Raw genomic sequence first — 22,500 nt, 5'->3', positions numbered from 1 at the left:
CACAGTCAACTGAGATTCAACGGTTTCTGTCGCACACACACACACACACACACACACACACACACACACACACACACACACACACACACACACACACTCTGACACGTTGGTCAGTCAAACTCAAACTTTCGGTTGGACTTCCTGTTTACAAAATTCCAAAATAAAAGCATGCCCCCCCCCCAATCCTTTACAGTTCAGAGAGCTGCGTACTGGCGCCATCTACTGTGTACTTGGAGTACTGCGAATGTAAAGGCATCTAAAAAATATATACATTTATGCAAATTACTGCAGCTAACTTTATTATAATACAGATAGAAAAGCAAATATTATACACATAAAAATGTACTTCCAATTGCTTATCTTTAAAATACACAAATAGGACATGAAGCAGCTGGTTTTTTTTAACCAGTCAGTTGAGAACCAGTTCTTACTTACAATGACGACCAGGGCAAGAGGCAGCAACTGTTTACAATCATTTATTGTTGGGCTGTTTTCAAAAGAATATTCTGAATTATTTAATTTTTATATAAAATAATATTACATTTTATTTTAAGCCATGTTCATGTGGGAGAGAGCCCTGCTTCTATCTCCATGACGGCACTCACAAGTTTTCATCTTTTACTCCCTCACAATAAATATGCTTTAAAAAAAAAACTTTAAATAAAAAATTTAAACATTTTTTTAAGAAATGTTGATCTCAAGCAGAATCAACTCTAAAGTGCAATTGATTTTGTGATTAATAAACATGAATGAAGACTAAAATGAATACATAACCCATCAAGGAACATACAATAAAATAGAAATATACATACATATAAATGCAGCCATACACATAACAATTGCTCTCTCATGTACACACAAGAATAAAGACAGAAACACATGCTCTACACACACACACACACACATAGTTCTAGGAAATGTGAATCCAGATGCAGATTAGAAACAGGGATTATAAAACTGTGGCTGGATGCAGATTAAGGTAGACTACAGAGAGCGTTAGAGACAGAGGTAGACCTGTTATGACCTGTATATTCCTATATACTACATATTTTTTGTAAATATAGAAAGGTGACCTGTCTTTTATGCTTATGTTGTCTGATGTGCTGCACATGGTATCTGTTCTGTATCTGAGGTGTGATTATGTGAAATTAAATAAATACCGTATTCAGTCCTAATCTAACCAAACACCTTCCTTTGAATGTGTTAATTATTTCTTACAGATCCATTATATGGTGTTCCAAAATGACTGATATTAACTTGTTTTATTATTTCCTGTAGTGTACTAACTGGTTTTATTTAACTACTTCCTTATTTTTGCCATAATATTTTATTAATATTTGAGTAGGACTGTTAGAGGTTTTGTTCACTGCTGTATTGGTTTTACTATGAGTGGCTCAGCAGGAACTGGAGGTCTATAGATAAAGTACAAAGGTCAACGAAACACACCTTTTTTTAAAAATTCTGTCTAATCTATGACACCTGGTCAGTCCAGAGAGAAAGAGATGACTGAATCATCTGAGAGAGAGTTTAAAAGATGGTTTAAACTTAAAATTTGCAATGTATTTTCATTTAAAATTAATTTACATTGTAACTGATTCAGTAGCAACAAGTTGTCAATATCTAATCCTGGGTTGGCATCACAGTTGAGTTCAGTTAAAGTAATTTGAAGGTGCTTAATTTACATAAATAAATAAAAGAAAATAAAGACAACATTAAGTGGTCAAAATGTTTGTGCAATTAAAAAAATCTTCCATTTTTAAGTTGTGTTTTGACATGTTAACCTATAGAAGGAACTAACCTGCTGAATTAAACACTATTTTCCACTTTATTGTCCACTGTCACATATTTAATAAGGCCACTTCAAAACTTGGTTTAAGATGACTACATTAAACCCATTAATCCTTATCTATTTTATTTATTAATTTCTATTTCTAGAATGTATCCATGTAGATCTTGTGAGCTGTGATCATAAAAAGATTAGTATACAACAATATTGCCCATACACTTTTAAATGTCTATGACAATATAGGGGACGAGAAGCGGGTCAGCCGTGATCGTATAGTGGTTAGTACTCTGCGTTGTGGCCGCAGCAACCCCGGTTCGAATCCGGGTCACGGCAATCCGTCCTCTGACTCTCTATACAGAGAACATTTTAAAGGAGAGACGATCACACTGATTGATAAGATCTTGGTATAAACGCGTATTTTGATCAAATTCAACATAGAGGCTTCACCGAAACAACAGATTTTGGATTTTGTTGTAGTTGATAGATTGAGTTGATTATCCAGAAAGAAATAAGACATAAAAAAACCAAATAAATTAATATTTTAGAAATATTATTAACCATTAGGGTTCAACCATCAGGAACCATAAAAATCGCCAAATTGCTAAATATGTAGAGATCCATACCCTTGGGGCTTTATGTAAACCTGTGACAGTATATATACTGATATATACATTGGTAGAATTAGATGTAAACCCAAATATACTGCAATAACAATAGTGACCACCAGATGTCGTCTTTGGACCTGTGCACAGAGGGGAGAAGCACATGTTTTAGTCTTATTAAAGGAGTAAAGTGCAGAAATGTACTTAAAGAAAGACACAGGATCACTCCATATCAGTTGGTTGAATGTAATCATTTACTGAAGTAAAAGTAACAGAATTAAAATACTATATTATACATAAAATACTGTATTGTAAAATACAAATAAAAGTCGTGCATTCATAATTTCACACAAGGAAAAATACAGACAATTTGGCAACAAAATGTACTTAAAGTATCAAAAGTAAATACTCAATGTAGATTATTGGCTCATTATTACTGTAGAAACAGCAGTGGTGGCCTCCATGGTAGGCGACTGTAGATATAAAAGGCAACAAAAACATAACAATTCTTATTTTCAGGTGATTATACACCAATGAAAACACAGTTATGCATATTATACTCCATTAATGCCAATAGATCCTATTAAATGTTACACGCTGGACCTTTAAATATAGTGAAATAAAGTTGCATACAGTAGAAAGTACAAGTAAACTACCTCAAGTACAATACAGTACTTGAGTAAATGTACTTAGTTACAGTTAAAATGTATCTATATCTCTTTACTGTATTGCTGCTCTTACTTTAAAGCTAAAAAAAAAAAAAATCACTTTTTATTATATTTGCTGAAACAACCGGGAAAGAAAACAACCAATCAGAGCCAAGGAAGATAATTGATTCCCAGGTCTTCAAATATTGATACTTGGGAATGAGACTCAACAATCAGCTGACCTTTGAGCCACCAGATCAAAACATCTCTCCATCATTCTCTGCTCTGATTGGCTGTTGTTGTTCGGGCCTGGCACATTCTTGCAAACACCATTAGGAAGCACTAAGAAAAGCCAGAGGAAGCTGATTTTTTCACAGATTATCTCTCTCGTGTGCTGCTGTCAGAATATAGTGAAAGTTTCAGCAAATATGACAAAAAGTTATTTTCTATAAAAGTCACCTACTGCAGCTTTAAAAAAAATAGTTGTTAAATCAACTCAACTCAACTAACTTACTACTACCTGAGAGGATACTACTCACTCTTACTATAATTCCCTAATAATGACAAATGTGAAGTATCTACACATTTATTCATTCATTCATGGGTTTGCTGTTTACTGAGCCTGCGGCAACGTTTTTCTCTCTCTCTCTCTCTCTCTCTCTCTCTCTGTGTGTGTGTGTGTGTGTGTGTGTCGCTCCCTGCAGCAGCCATATTGGAATGCTGGATGTGGAGAGGGGAAGCAGGAACAGGCTAGAGAGGGAGAGGGAGAGAGAGAGGTGGGGGGAGAGAGAGAGAGAGAGAGAGAGAGAGAAAACAGTGACTGTAAACTACTCGTGGCTCTACAACTGAAAATAACGGATTATTTACCGCCGTATACCCCCGGTAAAGTCAACACTAACCGCTCGGACGTCCCCTGGAACCGGTCAACGTGAGTGCTGTTTTTTGTTTTTCGGGGGGTTAAAGAAGAGCTAAAAGAAAGAAAGAAAAAAAAAAGTATGGGATGCGGTTTGGTTTTCAACGTTCGTCCTGGCTGCTCGGCGTTGGCTGTTTCCTCTCCCAGTTTTTCCCCTTTTTGAACCGCTGTCATATGTAACTCACTCAGTTGTGATTGGGGGGGGATTGACTGATAGATTATAGTCGCTTTACAGCGCCGTGAGTAGGGTCGTACTTTTACTTTTACCCCCTTCTTCTTTCCCTTTTTGTTGTAAGTTGGAAGCGGTTGAAAAAGAAGAGCGACCTAACTGCCACCAAACTCGTCGCCACACAGTCACATGGAGTGAATGTGGAGTTAACTTTAACCTACGGTAGATAAAATACACCGGATTAACCCACATTTAGCTCCTAATCTCTGTCTCAAGTAGGTTTTTTTTGTTTTAACTGTGTCGTGGGTTCAAGGCTGTTTGGTTACCTTGATCTTCCTCCCCAGCTACAGCTGAATTTACTTAACTCTTCCTTTCTATCTTAATGGACTAACGTTAGTTAAGTTTCATTTTTTTCGTACAGCTACTACTTTCATAAACCACTTGGCCCAGTTATTTAGGGTTATTGGCTGATATAATATAACTGTGTTAATTAGTTAGGTTTATCCCTCCCTGCTCCCTCTCATTTTGTTGCTATAAATAGGCTAATATAGCAGATCAGGTGCCTGCAGGTCAGTTATGGAGAGATATTTGACCACAATTATAATCTTAATAAGTGGTTAGTGCATCAGCAACAAATTATTCAAACAATTGACAATCAATTAATAGTTTCAGTTGTTAAATCAAGCTAAATGCCATTGTCATATGTGACAAATTTGCAGCTTTTGTCAGTTTTTTAAAATATTATTTTGTATTGAATAGCTTTAGATTTTGTGGTGTTGGGCAGAGAAATCAAGACTTTTCTCAGAAAAGATACCATTTTACACATTTTATACAGTAAGCAATTAATCCACCAATCAGATCCATGGAAAACTCTTGCTTTGATCCCAGGCCAGAACAACCTGAGATTATTGGTGCAGTGGCACCTTAAAGTTCCCTCAAACTCATTTAAAAACAGGTATTTCTTTACATAATGAAATATACTGCAACGAGACACTCAAAAGTTTAATGTCACTAAATCCAAGTGAACTGTCTCAGAAACATGCTGCCCTGTGATGTGTGTGAAAGGTTGCTGGAGCCTGATTTGCTTCTACTTCATATTCCAGATGCAAGAAAATGCTAATGAATTGCAGTATCCTGAGGCCACTGAGGCTTCAGACCTACAGTATACTAATAGGAGTGCAGCTCTGCACACTTATATTTGCAGTTCTGGGAACAAGCCAAACCTCTGTATACTGATAAAAAGGGGGTTTGGTTTTGGATTTACCTGGATATCACAGTCACAGTTTGGTACACTGTAGATACAATACAAATATTATGTGTTAATTCTCACGTTGCAGTTATTAATGTTTAGATATTCTAAATACATATGGGCTGTCGTTTACTGAAACAAGCAACGTTAGGTGCTTGCGATGGTGTGACGATAAAATCTTGGCGTCTGAATAATACATGGAGAGATGCAAGTCTGTGCCAGGATGAGGTTCACTTCCGGTACTAATAGGCTATCAATATCAATAAGCTTCTTGTCAAATGATACTGCTGTTGGTATTTATGTAACGTTACATAAACAGCTGACAGGGCAAAACGTTCTAAAGGTTACTAAATTGAATGAAAATGCACTTAAATGCAATAACTCAGGAACAATTTAACTTCCAAAATTCCTGCAAAGAGTAATAATAAGACAATAATATGTCATGGGTTATTTTTTGTATCAAATTATGGCCAGTAGTCTCAATAATAAGTAATAGTATCAATAAGCAGTATCAGTATCAGTAAAACCCTAATGATACCCATCCCTGACTAATGTAGTGTTTCGTATATATTGCCAGATCACAACACTGAGCACACGCTGTAAAGCGAAATCTTCTCAGCCAGCTACTAATTTAAATGTAGTTGATTGGAGATGACATTCACAAAGATCTTTACAGGCTTGAGATTGTATCTCTGAATTAGCAAACACAGCTCACACTGTTAATTAGCTCATCCACTTGATGAGGTTGTATTTAGTTCCACCGTAGCTGCATTCATTCAGCTCACTTACCGTGACCAAGAGCTACACCACACGCAGAGCCGCTGTTTTTCCCCCAGCGGTGTTTGATGGTAAATTTGTGTCGATTAGGTTGGTCGATTACATTGAAATTCATCCCATCCATGTTTGTTTGAACTACAGCCTCAGTCTACTAATTTGGCTTCACAGGGCCAAAATGAATGCAGTGTACTCCATTATCTCGAGCAGAAACGTGTCGTTAACTTCAGTGTTTGAAACGAGCAGAGGCTAACGTTGTTTAGCTTCAATTTGTAACATACATGATGTGGCTATGGGAAAGTCCTTTTATAGGGACCCTCTACTTTAGTTTTTATTTTTACATTACTGTAGAAAAGTGAATGTAGGTGTTTGTGATATATGTCAGTAAGTTGGTAGGAAGAAATGAATGGGCTTCATAGAGAGTAGAGGTAATAGCTACACCTTTCTGACACGACTCTCCCTGTGGCTGGCCTACAGCAGGCTAATACAGGCGTGGCAGTGGTGTGTGTGTGTGTGTGTGCGCTTGTGTTTCCGTGTGTGTGTATGTGTGTAAATTGCAGAGCAGTGCAGGAGGCCTGTATTTATAGAAACACTTGACTACACTCAGAGGTCTTACAGAGCAGTTCAGTACGTTGCAGAGAACTACTGTTTCTATTCAGTTTCCTCTTTCTTTTCCTGCAAGGTTGTTCTGGGTTTTGGTCCATTTTTTAAAAACTTTTCTTTTCAGTGATCTGCTATATGTTCGACTCAGGTTTGTTCTATTTTAGAGAAAGACAAGAGGGTAACAGTCTAGTGTCAGTAGGTTGCTGTATGTGGTGTGACTCGTAAGGACTCTAACTAGTTATAGCAATCACTGGGAACACACTCTGTGTGTGTGGAGGTATGTAGAGGTCCTGAAATATGTGTGTCATGAGGAATTCATGATAGGAAATTAAGTAATTGGCCTGGGGCAGAAAAGAACGACTCTCGAAGTTTGAGCGTTTTTTTTTTTTTTTTGCTGTTTTCCTTGCAAATATGGTGGCAGTTTTTTTTTTCAGTGATTGGACGCTTCATACCTACTGAGTAAATAGCTGCAGCTGTGTGGAGGTCTAAGCTGTTTTCTCCCATCATGCACAGCTGAATGAATGCTATTTGCAAACTCACCTCAGGAAGGAAAAGAAACATGAATGAACAGTTGAACTGTGCAAATGGTGTTCTCCGTTTTGCACCAGTAAATTCATTTGGAAGTATGACTAACTTTGTTTGTGTGTGTGCGCAAGTGCGGGAATGTATGTGATTGTATGTGTCCTGATTGTATAAATTCAGCTTCTATCCTCCGTGGGACTTATTCCCCTGCATCCTCCCACATGTGGTTTCAGCTGTAAAGGAAAAGAAGTGTGTTTGTGTGTGTTGTGTGCTTTTGGAAACTGAATGAAGGTCCATTCCCTTTGCTTCTGGATTGGTTGCATTCAGGAAGCAGCCCCCACACCCCTCCACACACACACACACACACACACACACACACAGAGCACTTACTGTACATCCTAAAGCATGCTGCGTCCCCCAGGAGCCGAAAGGAAAACGCCTTCTTCCTCTCAGCAGCAGCAACTCTACTCAGATCTGTTTAGAGTCTTTATGTGTTGGTATGTTGGTGTGTACCTGTGTTTGTGTGTGTGTGTGTGTGTGTGTGTGTGTGTGTTTGTGTGTTTCTCTACTGTGATAATGACAGTGTTTATCCAAGATAACACGAGTAAACAGTTGAAAATATCTTTGCACTCATTATAAGTTGGTTTAGCAATATGTTTGTGCATTCCTGCTGTTGCATTTGTGTGTTTTGCTAATTGAGGTGCAATTTTAAAATTAGACAGTAATACCCGGATGGTGAACACCTGTGTGTATTTGTTATTTCAGCAGAAGTATGACTATACATAGTAAAAGCTAGACTGATATATCCACCAGGCCAATATATATCGGACAATATTAGCTTATTGCAGATATATCTGTATCGGTGTGTATGTCAGCTACTGAGTAACAAGAAATTGAAGAACAGAAAGGCAATTTATTCCCCCTTCTGTTAGAGGTGGGCGATATATATTGTTTGCGATAATATCGTCATTGCTGTTTTGACGATGTGCAAATTTCCATTATCGAGTATTTAAATTACTTCGCCAAAAATATTGAAACGCATGCGGAAACTCCTCACATCCACTTCATACACGGTGCAGCAACGCTCTCTACAGCATGGCAGGATTCAGTCACGCGACTAGTGGGCCTACGTGATCACACGACATGATCACATGACCTCTCGCTAGCGTCCTCCTTGCAGCAGTTTAGCAGCACGTTGTGATGGTAGAGAGAAAATGCTAGCACCTCCAGTCCCTGAAGCTACCGGTACTTGGTACAGATGATTTAGTGCCGAGACGTGGGTCTACCTCTCTGGCATGGAAATGGTTTGGTTTCGAAAATACTTTTTTAGCGCAGCGCCCAGAGCGCTTCAAGTTGAAATCTGTTCAACTTTTAACACCGCTGGGTGCTCGGAAAATGAGTTTTTGAGCGCTCTCAGCGCTAAAAACACGTTTGGTGGACACAAGCCCTAACTCAGACAATTCCCGTCACATTTTAAAGGATATCGACTGATTGTCGTTCTCGCCAAAATCCCCAAAAATAACGAGATATTATTTTTTGCAAATATCGCCCACCCCTACCTTCTATACACTTTCCAGATATGAAGACTCATGTTTTAGTACCTTCATTCATCAACTGTGAGCCGACAGCATCAGAGTTTCACACAGTCAGAGAAATTGAAAGTGTGTGTCCTGGTCATAGTAAAATCCGAGCACACCATGGGGTGTCTCTACTGACGGGCTGCTGACAACGCTGTCAGTAGAAGCAATTACATTCTCTCAAACCATTTACCATTAAGTTCCAACATTCATTAGGTTGTTTTAATTATACTAATTGCAAGACAGTGAGCATTGGTGCAGTATTGGTACACTGATCTGATAGGCAGGATCTGTATCAGCGCTGATACCGACATTATTAAGCAGATCCACTAGCGGCTACGATGTGATCAACCCTCATCAAATTCGGATGTGGTCAGTATTTGATATTAGCAGCTACACTGAGTTAAGATATAACATGCAAGAAATTAATGGGAGACAATATATAAGCAAGCAAGTTTTTTTTTTCTGGGCTTGTCCTAATACAGTTGGACCACTGTGCAGCGTAGCATTCTTACTGCGTGTGCTGAAATTTGCTACAATGGCAGGAAATGACATCGTAGTTAATAACTTGTCCCTGCTCGGGGGTTTGCACACACAAGGACAAACACACCCACACACACTTTGAGCTAGCTACCTTCGGTCATTCAGGTCACTGGTGCAGCATGTCAACTAGTGATGAATGGAACTGGAACACAGTAATTCCCTCTGGTATATATATATATATGTGTGTGTGTGTGTGTGTGTGTGTGTGTGGCGTGTGTGTGTGTGGATAAGACTGACTCCTTGACTCAGCCAAAATGAGTCGACTAATGACCGCTCTCTTGTTGCCTCAGTTTTCTCAAAGCTAGGCAGTGTCTGAACAGCAAAAGAACAATTACAACCACAGATATTGTAAATAAGTTGCCCCTCTCCCTCCGAGTGAGTGCGTGCGTGTGGTGGTTGAGCGGACAGTCAGCGTAATTACATTGCAGTGAGTCAGAGATGGAGAGAGAGAAAGAAGTAATTGTTGGGCTTTGTCATATAGACACAGAGAGAATAAAGAGGTGGGAGGAGGAGAAAGCTGGGTGGAGAAAAGAGAGAGAGAAACAGAAATAGAAAGATGAGGCAAAAAGACAGACGGAGTGAAGAAGAAAGGTTCCCAATATGTGCTCCATAGATTTTTAAACACATAAAAACATTATTTGAGATACCACAGAGAAGGTCAAATACCTACAATACTGGATATGAATCTTTTAGGTTCATCGGCAGCCTTGGTAGTTTCTTTTGCCCCCTACTGTGTCTGTCTCGTTGTTCAGCTGTTGTGAGTTATGATATCTCAGGATACGTCTCAGACACCAAATGCACTTTGTTCAATCAATAAAAATACATTAGGGTAATTGGTGATACTGTAGTTTAAGGAATAGTTTGACATTTGGGAAATATGATTGATTTCTTACAGAGACTCAGATGAGAAGAATAATAGCTTAGCATACACGACAGCTAACCTGGCTCCGTCCAGTGGTAATATAACCAACCTGCATCCTCCTAAAAGTCCACTCATTAACATTTATATCTTCTTTGTTCAATCTGCATGAAAACTGTAAAACAGTGAGTAACTTCCTGAGTCTCTGGTGACTTTTTTGGTTTTGTACGTATCAAACAAATAAAACACAATTACACATTAAGCTACTAGCTCCAAGTGGAATGAATGCAACAGCCAAATGCTTATATACTTTTAATTAAATCAGTGTTTGACATGCAGGTTTTAGTCCCCATTTTCACTGAAAATGTCACATAACCTGTGTGGTGGTTGCTGAGGATTTACTAAATGAATTAAACTTTTTTTCTCTGGCATTGAGGGCGATAGAGAGAGAGAGAGAGAGAGAGACACACAGAGAGAGAGACCAAGTCAGACATCAGTGTCTGCTTGGCCAATCATATGACCTCATCTCTTCTCTGGATTCATGCACAACCACACACCCACAAGAACACAAAAACACAGTCATAATAGATCACAGGGAAACACTCTCTCACACACACACTCACACACACACACACACACACACACACACACACACACACACACACACACACACAGATCAGCAGTGAAACACCTGGATACGAGCCATAGGTATGACATCACACACACACTCACAGACTGCTACCCTAAACTAGTATTGCTGAGGTCAGTTGTGGGTATAATGCCACAGTGTGTGTCTGTCTGTGTGTCAATGTATATGTGTCTGTCTGTGTGGTTAGTCACCAGCAAGCACAATGCTTTAACAGAGGTTCATTGAAGAATAGTCTCGAGGCTGTCTGTCAGTCTTCCCCTCTCTCTCTCTCTCTCTCTCTCTCTCTCTCTCTCTCTCTCCCATCTCTGTTTAAGTATTGTTTTCTGTTTTTAACCTATTTTAACAGAAATGTCAGAAATAGCCATTGCAAACACTAGAAAACCTGACATAGGCTGATTTAAAAAAAAGAAAATAAGTTAACCAGGTACCAAACAAACTATACTGGACTGAGGTGTGTGTTGGATACAGTGACTTATTTTTTATAACATATAGGTTTTTTACCATTTTATGTAATATTCTTATTAATGTTTTGAATCATATAAACCCAGTGGCAAATAACAGCAGCACAGTAGTTCTCGGACTTTATGACACATCACTTACCACTAGAGGGCGATAGTAGTACACCAACCCAACAAGCAGGGCTGTACAGAAGGAGGGAGAGATGGAGAGTGTGTGTGTGTGTGAGTGTGTGTGTGTCTGACATCTTGGCCTACTAATCCAGTGGCCCATTAATCTGCTTTACTCCTGAGCAACTCTCATCTTGTCTGTCTGCCTGTTTGCTTGCTTGTGTGTGTGTGTGTGTCATGGCTCATTCATAGGCTTTGTGTCCAGTGTCCAGTGTATAATGTGAATTTAGTGTGACATACTGGATATGATATCAAGAATCCGTGACAGCCAAGTGATTTTATGGCACTTGGAGCACATTTTGTGGTCCATATCTGCAGGCACAAACAGTCAAAAATGGTCATGGATGGGGAAAGTTCCAGCGACAACAGATTTCTGCCTTTGGGACAAGGATGCTCTCAAATGTGGACTTCTTTTGCAAAACATATTTATTTTGTCACTGCAGATAAAGCTATACCAGTAAGCCAGCAGCATTGGTGGTAAAAACAAATGAATCTGTCCATGCACTATTACATTCTTTATTTTCTTCCAAGACTTTTTTGGATTTGGAATCTATAGCTAGACTAAAGAGACTAGATTAGACCAAAGAGGCACCAGGATGTAACGTATGACTCGTTGATGAAATGTGATCGATGATTGGGCACAAAATTAAACAAAACTGCATAGAAACTTTAAATGAAGGAGGAATTCAGTGTCCATTAAGCACAAGTTATACTTTCTGCATCTGCGTGGTGTAGATTTCATCATCTGCCCATGTCAAGATGAAGGTCTGCACCATACGCGCTGACTAACATGTGAACATGTTGGTGTATACAGACACATGATGTGTAAAAAGAACCACGTCCTATATGTGGGCCTTAAGTTTGCAGTATACAGTGGCACGTAATACTACAGAGGTAACTTATTACCTCATCAACCATTAACCATACATTTAGTTTTTCAAAAGTCATTATTTTTTTTTATAAAAAACAATCAAACATCAGCTTATTTTCAGTGTTTTTAACTATGAAGTAGTCAGTTATCACGGCATTTGTAAAAGTAAAGTATTCTGTCTCAAATTAGTTTAGGGTGGGTATAACTTCCCTTTATATCCCAGCTTGTGATTTGATTACAGTATAATTGGATTAAATGTGCACCCCTTACAATTCACTGTTATTCCCTGTGCCTCCCATTTTCTGTCATCTTTCTTTGTTTCGAAGATAGATGATTTCTGCAGGACAAAGTTAAGTTGAGAACATTGGATTATGACTAATTGAGTAGCTCCTCAGGGCTGCATTTGTGTCAGAGAGGCAGAATAGCCAAAGGCAACACAGCTTGCACAATGTTTAAATAACCCATACTCCTCTCCCCTCCTTGTTATGTCATCCCTTAGCTCTGTGTTTTGCCCCTCTATTAGTCCCTCCTCACCTTCCCCTCTTTTTTTCCCCATATACTTCAATTACTCCCTTTTTTCATTTCTTTTAATGAAGTTGTTTCATCATTTTTTTCCCCTATCTCTTCTCTTGTCCCTCCTTGCTTGCTTTCCCTCTATCTCCTGTACATCTGGCTCCCTCTCTCCCCCTCCATCTCTCTCCTGGGACAAAAAGACACCCTCCTCCCCTCCTGCCCACCCCTATTCCTTCCTCCTTTTCTCTCTTCAGCCTCCCTCCCCCCCTTTCACAATCATAGGCTGCCTACTGGTCCTCTCCCTCCTTCCCTTTTCCCTCCCCTACTCTACTCCCACTCGTGCTGCTGTGTATCTGTGCGTCAGTGTAGTAGCAGTAGTTGTAGTAGAAGTGGGAGGAGGAGGTGGAGGCTGGGTTGTAAGCTTAAGCCGACATTAGCCATCATTACTGAGTTAGCTGGCTAGCACATCTCAACGCTAGCCCAAACACCACAGAAGCCAGGGATTTTGGCTTTTTCCAATTAAGCTGTCTATCAAGGGGTGGTTTCTGTTCTTTTCTCTTCTCTTCTCTTCTCTTCTCTTCTCTTTTCTTTGGGACTTTAAATGGAAGGACTATACCATGGTAAGGATTTTAACACACAGTTGTGTGTAAGTGTGCGTGGGTGGTTGCATGTATGTTTTATGTCCATGTATGTTTCCCAAATGTGTAAAATTGTGTGGGCTTGAAAATGTATTATCATAAACCCCATTTGTGTTTTCATTCTGTATCCTCTAACCTCAAAATAATTGTTTGTATGCAGGCAATACATTTGTATGTTCCTGTATCTAAGCATACTGTGTATGTGAGAAAGTTTTAGTGTAGTTGTTCATTTTTGTTTTCTTACTGTGATTGGAAAGTATTAGCTGAAAAGTATTGTTGTGATATATGCAGCAGTAGTTATAATAGTGATGATCCACTAGATCCACACAGTGATGGTCCAGGAGGAGGAGGAGAAGCAGGAGGAAGAGGCTGACAAAACTGTAAAATACACACAATTGCATGCAGAGTAATGCACAGTTCCAGTTGATTGAACCTAGAGCTGTAAAAGTAGAGCTGACAAGATTAAAACCAGTTTCTTAAGCAAAAAATACCAAATATATTATATTTTGGTTTCAGATTCTCAAATGTGATAATTGTGTTGCTTCTCTCTGTTTTATGTCGTTAAAAGTTAAACAGATTTGAGTTTTTGGTTGTCAGTCACACAAAACAAAAAAAGATTTGGAATTGACGACACGGCATTTCTTTTTGCTATTTTGTGACGTTTTATAAACCAAAATGATTAATCAATGAATTGAGAAAACAATCAGCAGATTAATCAGACTTTTTTCAGCCCTAAATCTATTCTATTCCCATCTGCCACCCTTATGTTGAAGATTATGATGAGATAAAAGTGTATGGTTGCCTGTATGTAGGAGGCTTCAACTTGAAGTGTGCATGTGCAGTGACGGAGGTTGGCACTGCCTGTGTGTGTGTGTGTGTGTGTGTGTGTGTGTGTGTGTGTGTGTGTGTGTGTGTGTGTGTGTGTGTGTGTGTGGGAGGCAGCAGTATGTGTGAGATGATATGTGTGTCAAATTAGTGGGTTGTGTTTGAATACAAGTGTGCATCCTCGTGTTGAGTGTTGCCCGTGTGGCTCTGCGTGTAGGCGTTGGTGTGTATTTTTATGTGTTTTGTAAACATTTCTGTGTTTGTGTGTGTGTGGTGTATAATGTAGGCACGCAGAAACAATCCCCCTGCAACGTTTTGTTTCTAGGTTATATCATCTATATTTTAATATTCAAGTCTTGATTCATAATTGATCAAAATGTGCTAAACATGAAGCATAGCTTGCAACCTCCCTCCTTCGCTCCCTCTCTCTCTCTCACACACACGCACACACACAACGCTGCACCTTTACCTGCTGTTACATTTCAGCTGACCCTCATTATATCCTGTTTTCCAGTAGAAGGATAAGAGTCAAGTTTATTTTATTTACATATCATAAAATCATAAATTTGTCTCAGAGGCCTTTACAATCTATACAACATAATTTTAGCATGGTTAATTCTACATCTATTAACATGGTGTAGTAATACTCTAATCTAAGAGAGCATTGAGTCGAGCCAGTAAGGATTTGCATTCCTTGGCCAATCAGAATTGATTATTCATTTTCAGCCTTGTAGACCAGTTCCCTAGAGTTTGCACTCATAAAAAGTCAAATAAGAATTACATATTTAATGTTGCTTTTTGATTTCCTTCTTACTCAAAAAACATGTTTTCAATGGGAAAGCAAGTGTAAATATATGTTTAAAGCCTCAACTGGGGCTACAGTCTAATTGGTCATTAATGTCAGATGTGTTTTGGTTTATCTATAAAACAGACTGGTATCATAAAAAAAACCCCATTTAAATCTTTTGCCCTTTAACCAGTTCCTTCATCCTAAATCATTGTTATGAATTATAAATGGTGTATCTGGTCTGAGTGTGATACATTAACATGCGGGCCGCTTTAGTAAGCCAGTTAGCTTTATCACTGCACCTTAACTATACACACTTGAGTGAATGTGTGTCTCCACAGCGTTTGCGCTTTTGCAGATAAATGTGTATGAGCAGTCATGCATTTACGTGACCTTATTATGTTGCACGCGTGTAGGACTTATCTGGGGTATGCATCAGCCGTGTGTGTGTGTGTGTGTGTGTGTGTGTGTGTGTGTGTGTGTGTGCGTGTGCGTGTGTGTGCGTGTGTGTGCGTGTGCGTGCGTGTGCGTGCGTGTGTATTTTATTTTGTCATAGTGTGACGGGTTTTGAATAATTGCTCCATGTTTATCTGACTGTGAATAATGAGAAAAACTGTTGTTCTGTTTGAACACATTACCTATGCAGCTCACCATGGCAGTATTTTATATGTTGTTTCACTCTAAATTGAGTCATGAAAAACACTGACTTGTCCTCCGTTATATAAACTTATTTATACCATGATATGTAAATTATGTGCCACTTTCAAAGTCAAAACCTTTCCTTGCAAAATATATTTTGAAGGACAAAAACTGTGTGTGTGTGTGTGTGTGCGCGATATGCATTTGTATGTCAGTGTGACTGGCAGGTGTGATTGGTGCCTCAGGGGTTATGTTGTTGCATCGTAAGACTTAGACTGCACGCTCCAGTAACACCCCATTGTCCAGAGGGACACACACACACACACACTAGCGTGTGCCAGCTCAGCTTGAAGTTTAACCACTAGACACAGAGCAATGAGGCAGAACAGCTGACTGCTCTCGTCAGGTTAATTCAGTTGATTGTTGCAGGAGATGTGTTTATTTATTATGGAGGAAAAGCGCATCTGCCTCTATTCCTCCGCAGCCAGTTTAATCTGCCACTGTTGCATTAAGTTATACACAGTTTTGTTCCAACTTTTATTTCCATCTACCATAACACGACTGCTGTTGTTGGTAGTCATCAGCTGCCTCAGCCATTCTACAATAAACCCAACAACAACACAAACTGAATCTGTTGTAATGTCTGGACATGTAAAAACAAGGATTTTTAATGGAAGCTGACACTAAAAATGGAAGAAAAACAGCAAGTTGCAATGAAAAAACAATATTTTGCTCTGATAACAGTCCTTTCATTGTGATGTTGTGGATTTGCTCTTCAACTGAGCACACCTTTTTTGTTGTCGTGTTTTTTAACATTAAGTCAAATGCATAACAAAAAATAAGTTTCAGTTTAAGAGGGCTTTGTCTTTAATTTGTTTCTTTCACTAGCTGTAGCAAAGAAAAACTGTCTTACTCTCTGACCTCCCCGAAACTGTGAATTTTATTTAACTACTGATCTGAGACCAGTAGTTTAGACATCATTGCATAGCAGACTCTGTCTTGATTGTTCTGCCTAATTACCGTTACCAAAAAAAAACAGTGGTTAACGTGCAATTATACACAGGCTGCAGACATGGAGACTGTCCACAGTGTGTGTGTGTGTGTGTGTGTGTGTGTGTGTGTGTGTGTGTGTGTGAAGGGGTGTGTGTGTGTGGAAGGGTGTGTGTGTGTGTGTGAAGGGGTGTGTGAAGGGGTGTGTGTGAAGGGGGTGTGTAAGGGGTGTGTGATGGCAGTTTGTTTTCTGTTTGTGTTTTGGGGCTTTTAGTGTGTACAGTAATAACAGCTGAGGAATAATACTAATCACAAACCTACCTTAACTAATGCTCATGATGCAGAGAAAGAACTTGCATGAATTAGGAGGAATAAAACCTTCAGATTGTGGCATTAATGCAAATACTCTGTTACTAACAGAGGTGTAATTCTGAGGGCAGCTGTTTGTGTTTTGGAATAAGACAGACTGTTTTTGTGCTGCCTTATCTCTTTTATGAACTATTTATTTTGCTTTTTCTCCTCCACAATGGTTTGTGTATGTCCCACCCTCACAGTATGAAAACAGTTGGAGGGCATTCTGCAACAAACTCCCCTTCAACAACACAAAATGTGGACTAAATAACAATTGTTAATTTGTATACATATGCTATATGATTTGTGGAACAGACAACAGTATATGAATCCTTCTGCTGTCATCTTCTGTGTGTCTGATTCTTGAGGACAGCTTGAGGAGCAGGTGTTTTGGGCCGTCTGCCAGTCTACAGGAAAGTTAGTGTGTGTGTGTGTGTGTGTGTGTGTGTGTGTGTGTGTGTGTGTGTGTGTGTGTGTGTGTGTGTGTGTGTGTGTGTGTGTGTGTGTGTGTGTGTGTGTGTGTGTGTGTGTGTGTGTGTGTGTGTGTGTGTGTGTGTGTGTGTGTGTGTGTGTGTGTGTGACCCAGGGCCCTCTTTGATATATATGCAGTGTAGGCTGTTTAACACACTGGTATGTAATTAGCACCGTTCTAGCACTCGTGCAGAATATTCTACAGAGAGAACAGAGCTACAGTTAACACTGAGGATGAAAGATGAAAATATCCGTCTATAAAAAGTGTTTTAACTAATTATTTGTATTTAGACAGCAATATGTTGTCTTCCAGCTCTTCAGGTGCTGTCTAGTCTTGTTTCCCAGACATGAAAAGGCCACAGTCTCTTAAGGTTTTTTAGTCTAGACCATGCGCCAGTTTGGCTGCAGATGTCGGGCTACATAGCACTTAACTTACATTGAACTCTAGCAAGAGAGACAGGGAAAGATAAATAGTCAGACTGAGAATCCACGGGACAGATGGTGCGTGTAGGGTTCAGATCTATCTACTGTAAATGTCATTATAGATACTTTGAGACTTAAACAGCAGGATATGGTTTAGTAATTTATTATAGTAGTTGTCTTAAAGGTCCAGTGTGTAGCATTCAGTGGCTTGTAGAGGTGTAGTTAGAGACTCGCTACACCGTCGCCTTCCAAGTGCGAAGGAGAACCCACAGAGGTTGTGAAATCCGTGAAAAACCCGAACAACCTTATCCTGAGCCAGTGTTTGGTTTGTTGCTTCTTGGGCTACTGTAGAAACATGGTGGCGTCCCCACAGCATCTGTAGATGTAACCGGCTCGATCTAGGGTGACAAAAACATATCGATTCCTACATTCATTTGATTATACGCTAATGAAAACAAAGTTATATATATTATATTCCATTTAAAGGTTTAAGTCTTTGGTTTGATTATTGAAAGGGGGATCTATGTTGAGATGAAAGGCAATGGCTGTGTCTAAAGCTACAAAAGCCTGAATATTTGGGGGCAACAGGCTGACTGTGCTGGCTGACTGCTGTGAAGTACGAAGGAAATAGTTTTGCTATATGAGATCAAATAAAAATTACACTTTTAATGAAATTGTTGACGCTTTTAATATTTTGGTATTTAACCTGCCATTAAGCCATTTGACATAATAACTGGACCTTGCCAAAATATATAATCTAAATATTATCTATGTGTTTGCAGAGACTACCATTCTCACACACACACACACACACACACACACACACACAAACACACACACAAACTATAGGGTTCTGGTTTCCTATTACAAAAGATTTGTCGATAACACACACACCATGAGTCACCTTGCTGGTATTTCCTTTGGGTTTGTGGGTATTCTTCTTACATCATCAACCCCTGCTGTCATTTCACCCTGTGTGTGTGTGTGTGTGTTGTGTGTTGTGTGTTGTGTGTTGTGTGTTGTGTGTTGTGTGTTGTGTGTGTGTGTGTGTGTGTGTGTGTGTGTGTGTGTGTATACACATCAGGGTGTCTAAAGCACTTAGGCACTTATCCTCCTGACCTCCTCCGCCATACAGCCCTATCACTGCTCTAACTGGGTGTCAAGTTTTCAAAATGCTTCTCCGGGGCTTCCTGTGAGAGTTTGGGAGCTGCAGTAACGATGTAGTTTAGTGTACCTACTCACTCAATAATGGAGTAGGACCGCCACTTTTAGCTAGCCTTAAAACTGAGGATGTTATACTGTAAAGCATGTAAACTCTGCAAGCTTTAAGAGTACAACCACACATCGTAAGTTGTAGCGTACCCACTAAACAAAGGCAAGAAGGTGGACCGAACTGAAGCCCTCTCACTGTAACATCCTCATCTCACAGCTGCTGAGCATGAGCCAATAAACCTGTTCCTTGGCATTACCCAGTTAGCTCTATTAACCAGTGAGGCTTCAGCATACCTCGGGTGGGAGTAAATCACATAACAATGGGATATTGATTCTACAAAAATAAATCAATACCCTTTCGAAAAGTCGACAGGATATTGATCGATGCTATTTATATTGACAAATATTGAGCAGCAGGCACTGGCATCCCCTCTGTAATTCACATTCATGAACTGAACTGTAAACACCTGCTGTGTGGCTTAATAGACTTCAGTGACATTTCTGACCTGATGATTTCTTAATTCAGCGGCTGAAAATGAAACAAACCAGCTAACTGTTATTTCTATGTTTGTCTTTCAGATATTTCCCGGATTGCCTACTACACAGGTGAGTAGCCGACTCTTGTGTTTTATACACACCTACTACATTCAGCTGCTTCATTCACTCTTACCCAGTTAGTAGCTCAGGTATGGTCAGGTCACCACAAGGGGTCCTCAGTAGGGCAATATAGGAGGAGTATAAGTTTGAGACTCTATTCGTGATATTTGCAATAGTTTGCTAAAAATACCATCAAAAATCTGAACTCAAGGACCAAGGAAATATGCCTGTTTGTGTAGAAAAATGTAAAATTATGATCAAAAAGTCTGAACATGCTCTAGGCAATGTAGTACTCTAAATAGTAGATCACGTAGGAGTCATCTACTCTATTCAGAAAACAGGCACAGTGGCTCCATGAATTGAGACTAAAGGGAAGGAAGAAAATTCTATATATTGCATATGTGTGATGAGAGAAAGTGTGTGTGTGTTGTTTTATTGTTTGTGCATGTATGTTGAGGCAGAGATTGAACACATGAGCTCCCCTTGGAGTGTGTGACTAATTGTAATCTCCACTCTGTAGATACCAGAAACAAAATATATTCCAAGTTTAACTTCCAACAACCTGAGGGTGTTTTTCTTCCCTTTTAATTACTGAAATAAACTAGGCTGGGAAACATATTTATGTTATATATATGTCACAGCATCATGCCTCGAAAAAGACGGCCTTGCTGGCCAGTTACATCAGATGAATTACGCTGCCCAGCAATTCCCATTGATCTTTTTCTAAAATGTTGCCATAGACATTAATAACATTTCCAGAGCTAAATGAGTGTTACTTTTTAAAGCCCGTTGCTCCCTCCAACCTTAAATTCTTCAGACATTTTCATTCTCAACATACCATCCATATTGTTTCACAATACTCATAGCTAGCTAGGAGGAAGCAAATAACAACATACAATACAGAAACAAAGGGTGTTTTAAGAGTAATAACAGTATGTGTGCTAGTGTTTTTTGTTAGCTTAATTAAAAGGCTGTTTATCAGTACTGCCTCTCCTTGCTCAGGTTCTTCACATTGGACCACTGATTTATTAATGTATTTATTTGATTGTGTTAAACTTTTGATACCAACGATCATTTGACTCAGACATGGAAGAAATGGAAATTATTCCTCCTTTAGGTCAAGGAAATAATAACTCAAGAACATGCAACCCTACAAACATTATTAAATCCACATGTGCAGATTTAATCAAAATGTATGTTAAAAGTATGTTTTTTTTTTATTTAAAGAACAATGGTACCTATTTACAACCTCATTGTAGTATTACAAAATAATAGGGGAAGCTGTTAAATTGACTTTGTAAACATGTCCGTTACCTTTTATATACTGTCAATGGTTGTTACATGAGTCAGCAGCACAATAATAATGTAGTTTAATGAAGAGTGATGCCATTACAAGTTTGTATTTATGATGTAAAATATGTTTGAAATTCAAATAGCCTTTGAATTTTAACTTCAAGGCATCGATGTGAACACATGGATTGTTCACTGATGAAACATATGCAAGGATACATCAAAGAAGCTATTACAGTTCTAAGGTTCACCTGCATCTTTGAATTTATATTTGCATTTATTAGGTAGTGGGTGTTGTGTTTCCCTCCCCCTAAATTAATTATGTGTTCATAAACACACAATAAGATAGAGAAAGAGAGAGAAAGACTTTGGCACAGTCCCAAAAGAGCGCTTCCCATTCAGGGCAACATCCGGCCCTCTGACAAAAGGCTTTCAATAGCCCCCCCCCCCCACACACACACACACTTAAACCCCCTGCTCCCACCAGACTTTCATAACAATGGCCAATGCCTCAGTTAGAGCACAAATTATAGGAAACCCACACGTGCGCACACGCACATACTCCATTAAAGTTTCTGTGACTTTGCTATGTACATTTGCGTCTGTGTGCCGCGTTCAGTAACTCGAGGTCTGTTCAGTTCTTCAGTCAAGGAGGTGTTCAGCCGTATAAATGTCCTTTTGATTAATGGAGGCTGGCATCTGGTCAGCAGTAACACTCACAGAGATAGGTGCCACTCGCTCACAGGTTATTGTCGGCACGTTGCCTCGGAGATGAGCCTTCAGGGCAGCACCTCGAGCACTCTGAAAGAGGGCGTATGAGACCCCCCCCCCCAAAGTACAGGCTGAATGACTTTGAATGTGCAGTATGAAGTGTGATCGATTGAGACCTTGTGGCTTGGAAGTGGATTGCTTGGTGTTTCTAACAGCTGCTAGTTGACATGCTGGGCACAGCCAGGACAACGTCTGTGTTGGCAAAAATCATCTTGTCTGCTCTTCTTTGCTCTTCTTTGCTCTTCTCGTTTTTCATGTGATGCATTTATTTTTTGTCGAAGATATTTTGTTTTAAAGAAAGATGTGCATTCCTTATCTGGCAGTTCACAGCTGTGAGTATTGAGATATTCTGTAACACGTGGGAGATGATGGTTTTGTGATTCTGATCAGAAATTGTGATTTCTGTTTCTGTCCCAGTTTTCTTTTCAATTCTGTATTTCGTTTTTGCTTTTATCTTAAGTGATTGAAATATGCTTTGTCTGGTAGTATCTTTGAGTGGTTAAATAAAGGCATTTTCTCTTTTTTCTCCACCTTTTGCATTGCTTCTGCTGTGGTAGCAATGATAGTGCAACATAAGGGCTGTTCTGAGGTCAGATTCATAAA

The 22,500-nt window shown here is 39.3% G+C and overlaps 2 protein-coding genes and 1 non-coding gene across 11 annotated transcripts in view; 2 read left to right on the top strand and 1 right to left on the bottom strand.

Annotated features, from left to right (window-relative positions):
• The window catches only part of dennd3a (DENN/MADD domain containing 3a), a 23,521-nt gene extending 23,443 nt beyond the window's left edge, over positions 1-78 (bottom strand). For both annotated transcript variants that reach the window (XR_007882292.1, XM_051389953.1), the window contains exon 1: positions 1-78. This exon is cut by the window's left edge and continues 84 nt beyond it. The gene's annotated coding sequence lies outside the window, so the exon portion shown is untranslated.
• A 1,969-nt stretch (positions 79-2,047) lies between these two features.
• Positions 2,048-2,119, top strand: trnah-gug (transfer RNA histidin (anticodon GUG)). Its single transcript has one exon. It is a non-coding gene; the product is annotated as a tRNA-His (tRNA).
• Positions 2,120-3,780: 1,661 nt separating this feature from the next.
• Positions 3,781-22,500, top strand: part of ptk2aa (protein tyrosine kinase 2aa) — a 62,512-nt gene continuing 43,792 nt past the window's right edge. For 3 of the 8 annotated variants that reach the window (XM_051389962.1, XM_051389955.1, XM_051389954.1), the window contains exons 1-2: positions 3,781-3,963; positions 19,819-19,845. Coding sequence is in view for 1 of the 8 variants with exons in the window: in XM_051389958.1 (XP_051245918.1) it covers positions 13,505-13,523; positions 19,819-19,845 (46 nt within the window). In the remaining 7 variants the exon portion in view is untranslated. Of the gene's footprint in view, positions 3,964-13,285; positions 13,524-19,818; positions 19,846-22,500 lie in introns of those variants that run through there. The other 5 variants (XM_051389959.1, XM_051389960.1, XM_051389957.1 and 2 more) reach the window with 3 other exon arrangements.

The sequence above is a fragment of the Dicentrarchus labrax genome, unplaced genomic scaffold (assembly GCF_905237075.1).
Source record: "Dicentrarchus labrax unplaced genomic scaffold, dlabrax2021, whole genome shotgun sequence".
In the NCBI taxonomy this organism is placed as follows: Eukaryota; Metazoa; Chordata; class Actinopteri; family Moronidae; genus Dicentrarchus; species Dicentrarchus labrax.
This window is presented reverse-complemented; position numbering and strand designations above follow the sequence as displayed.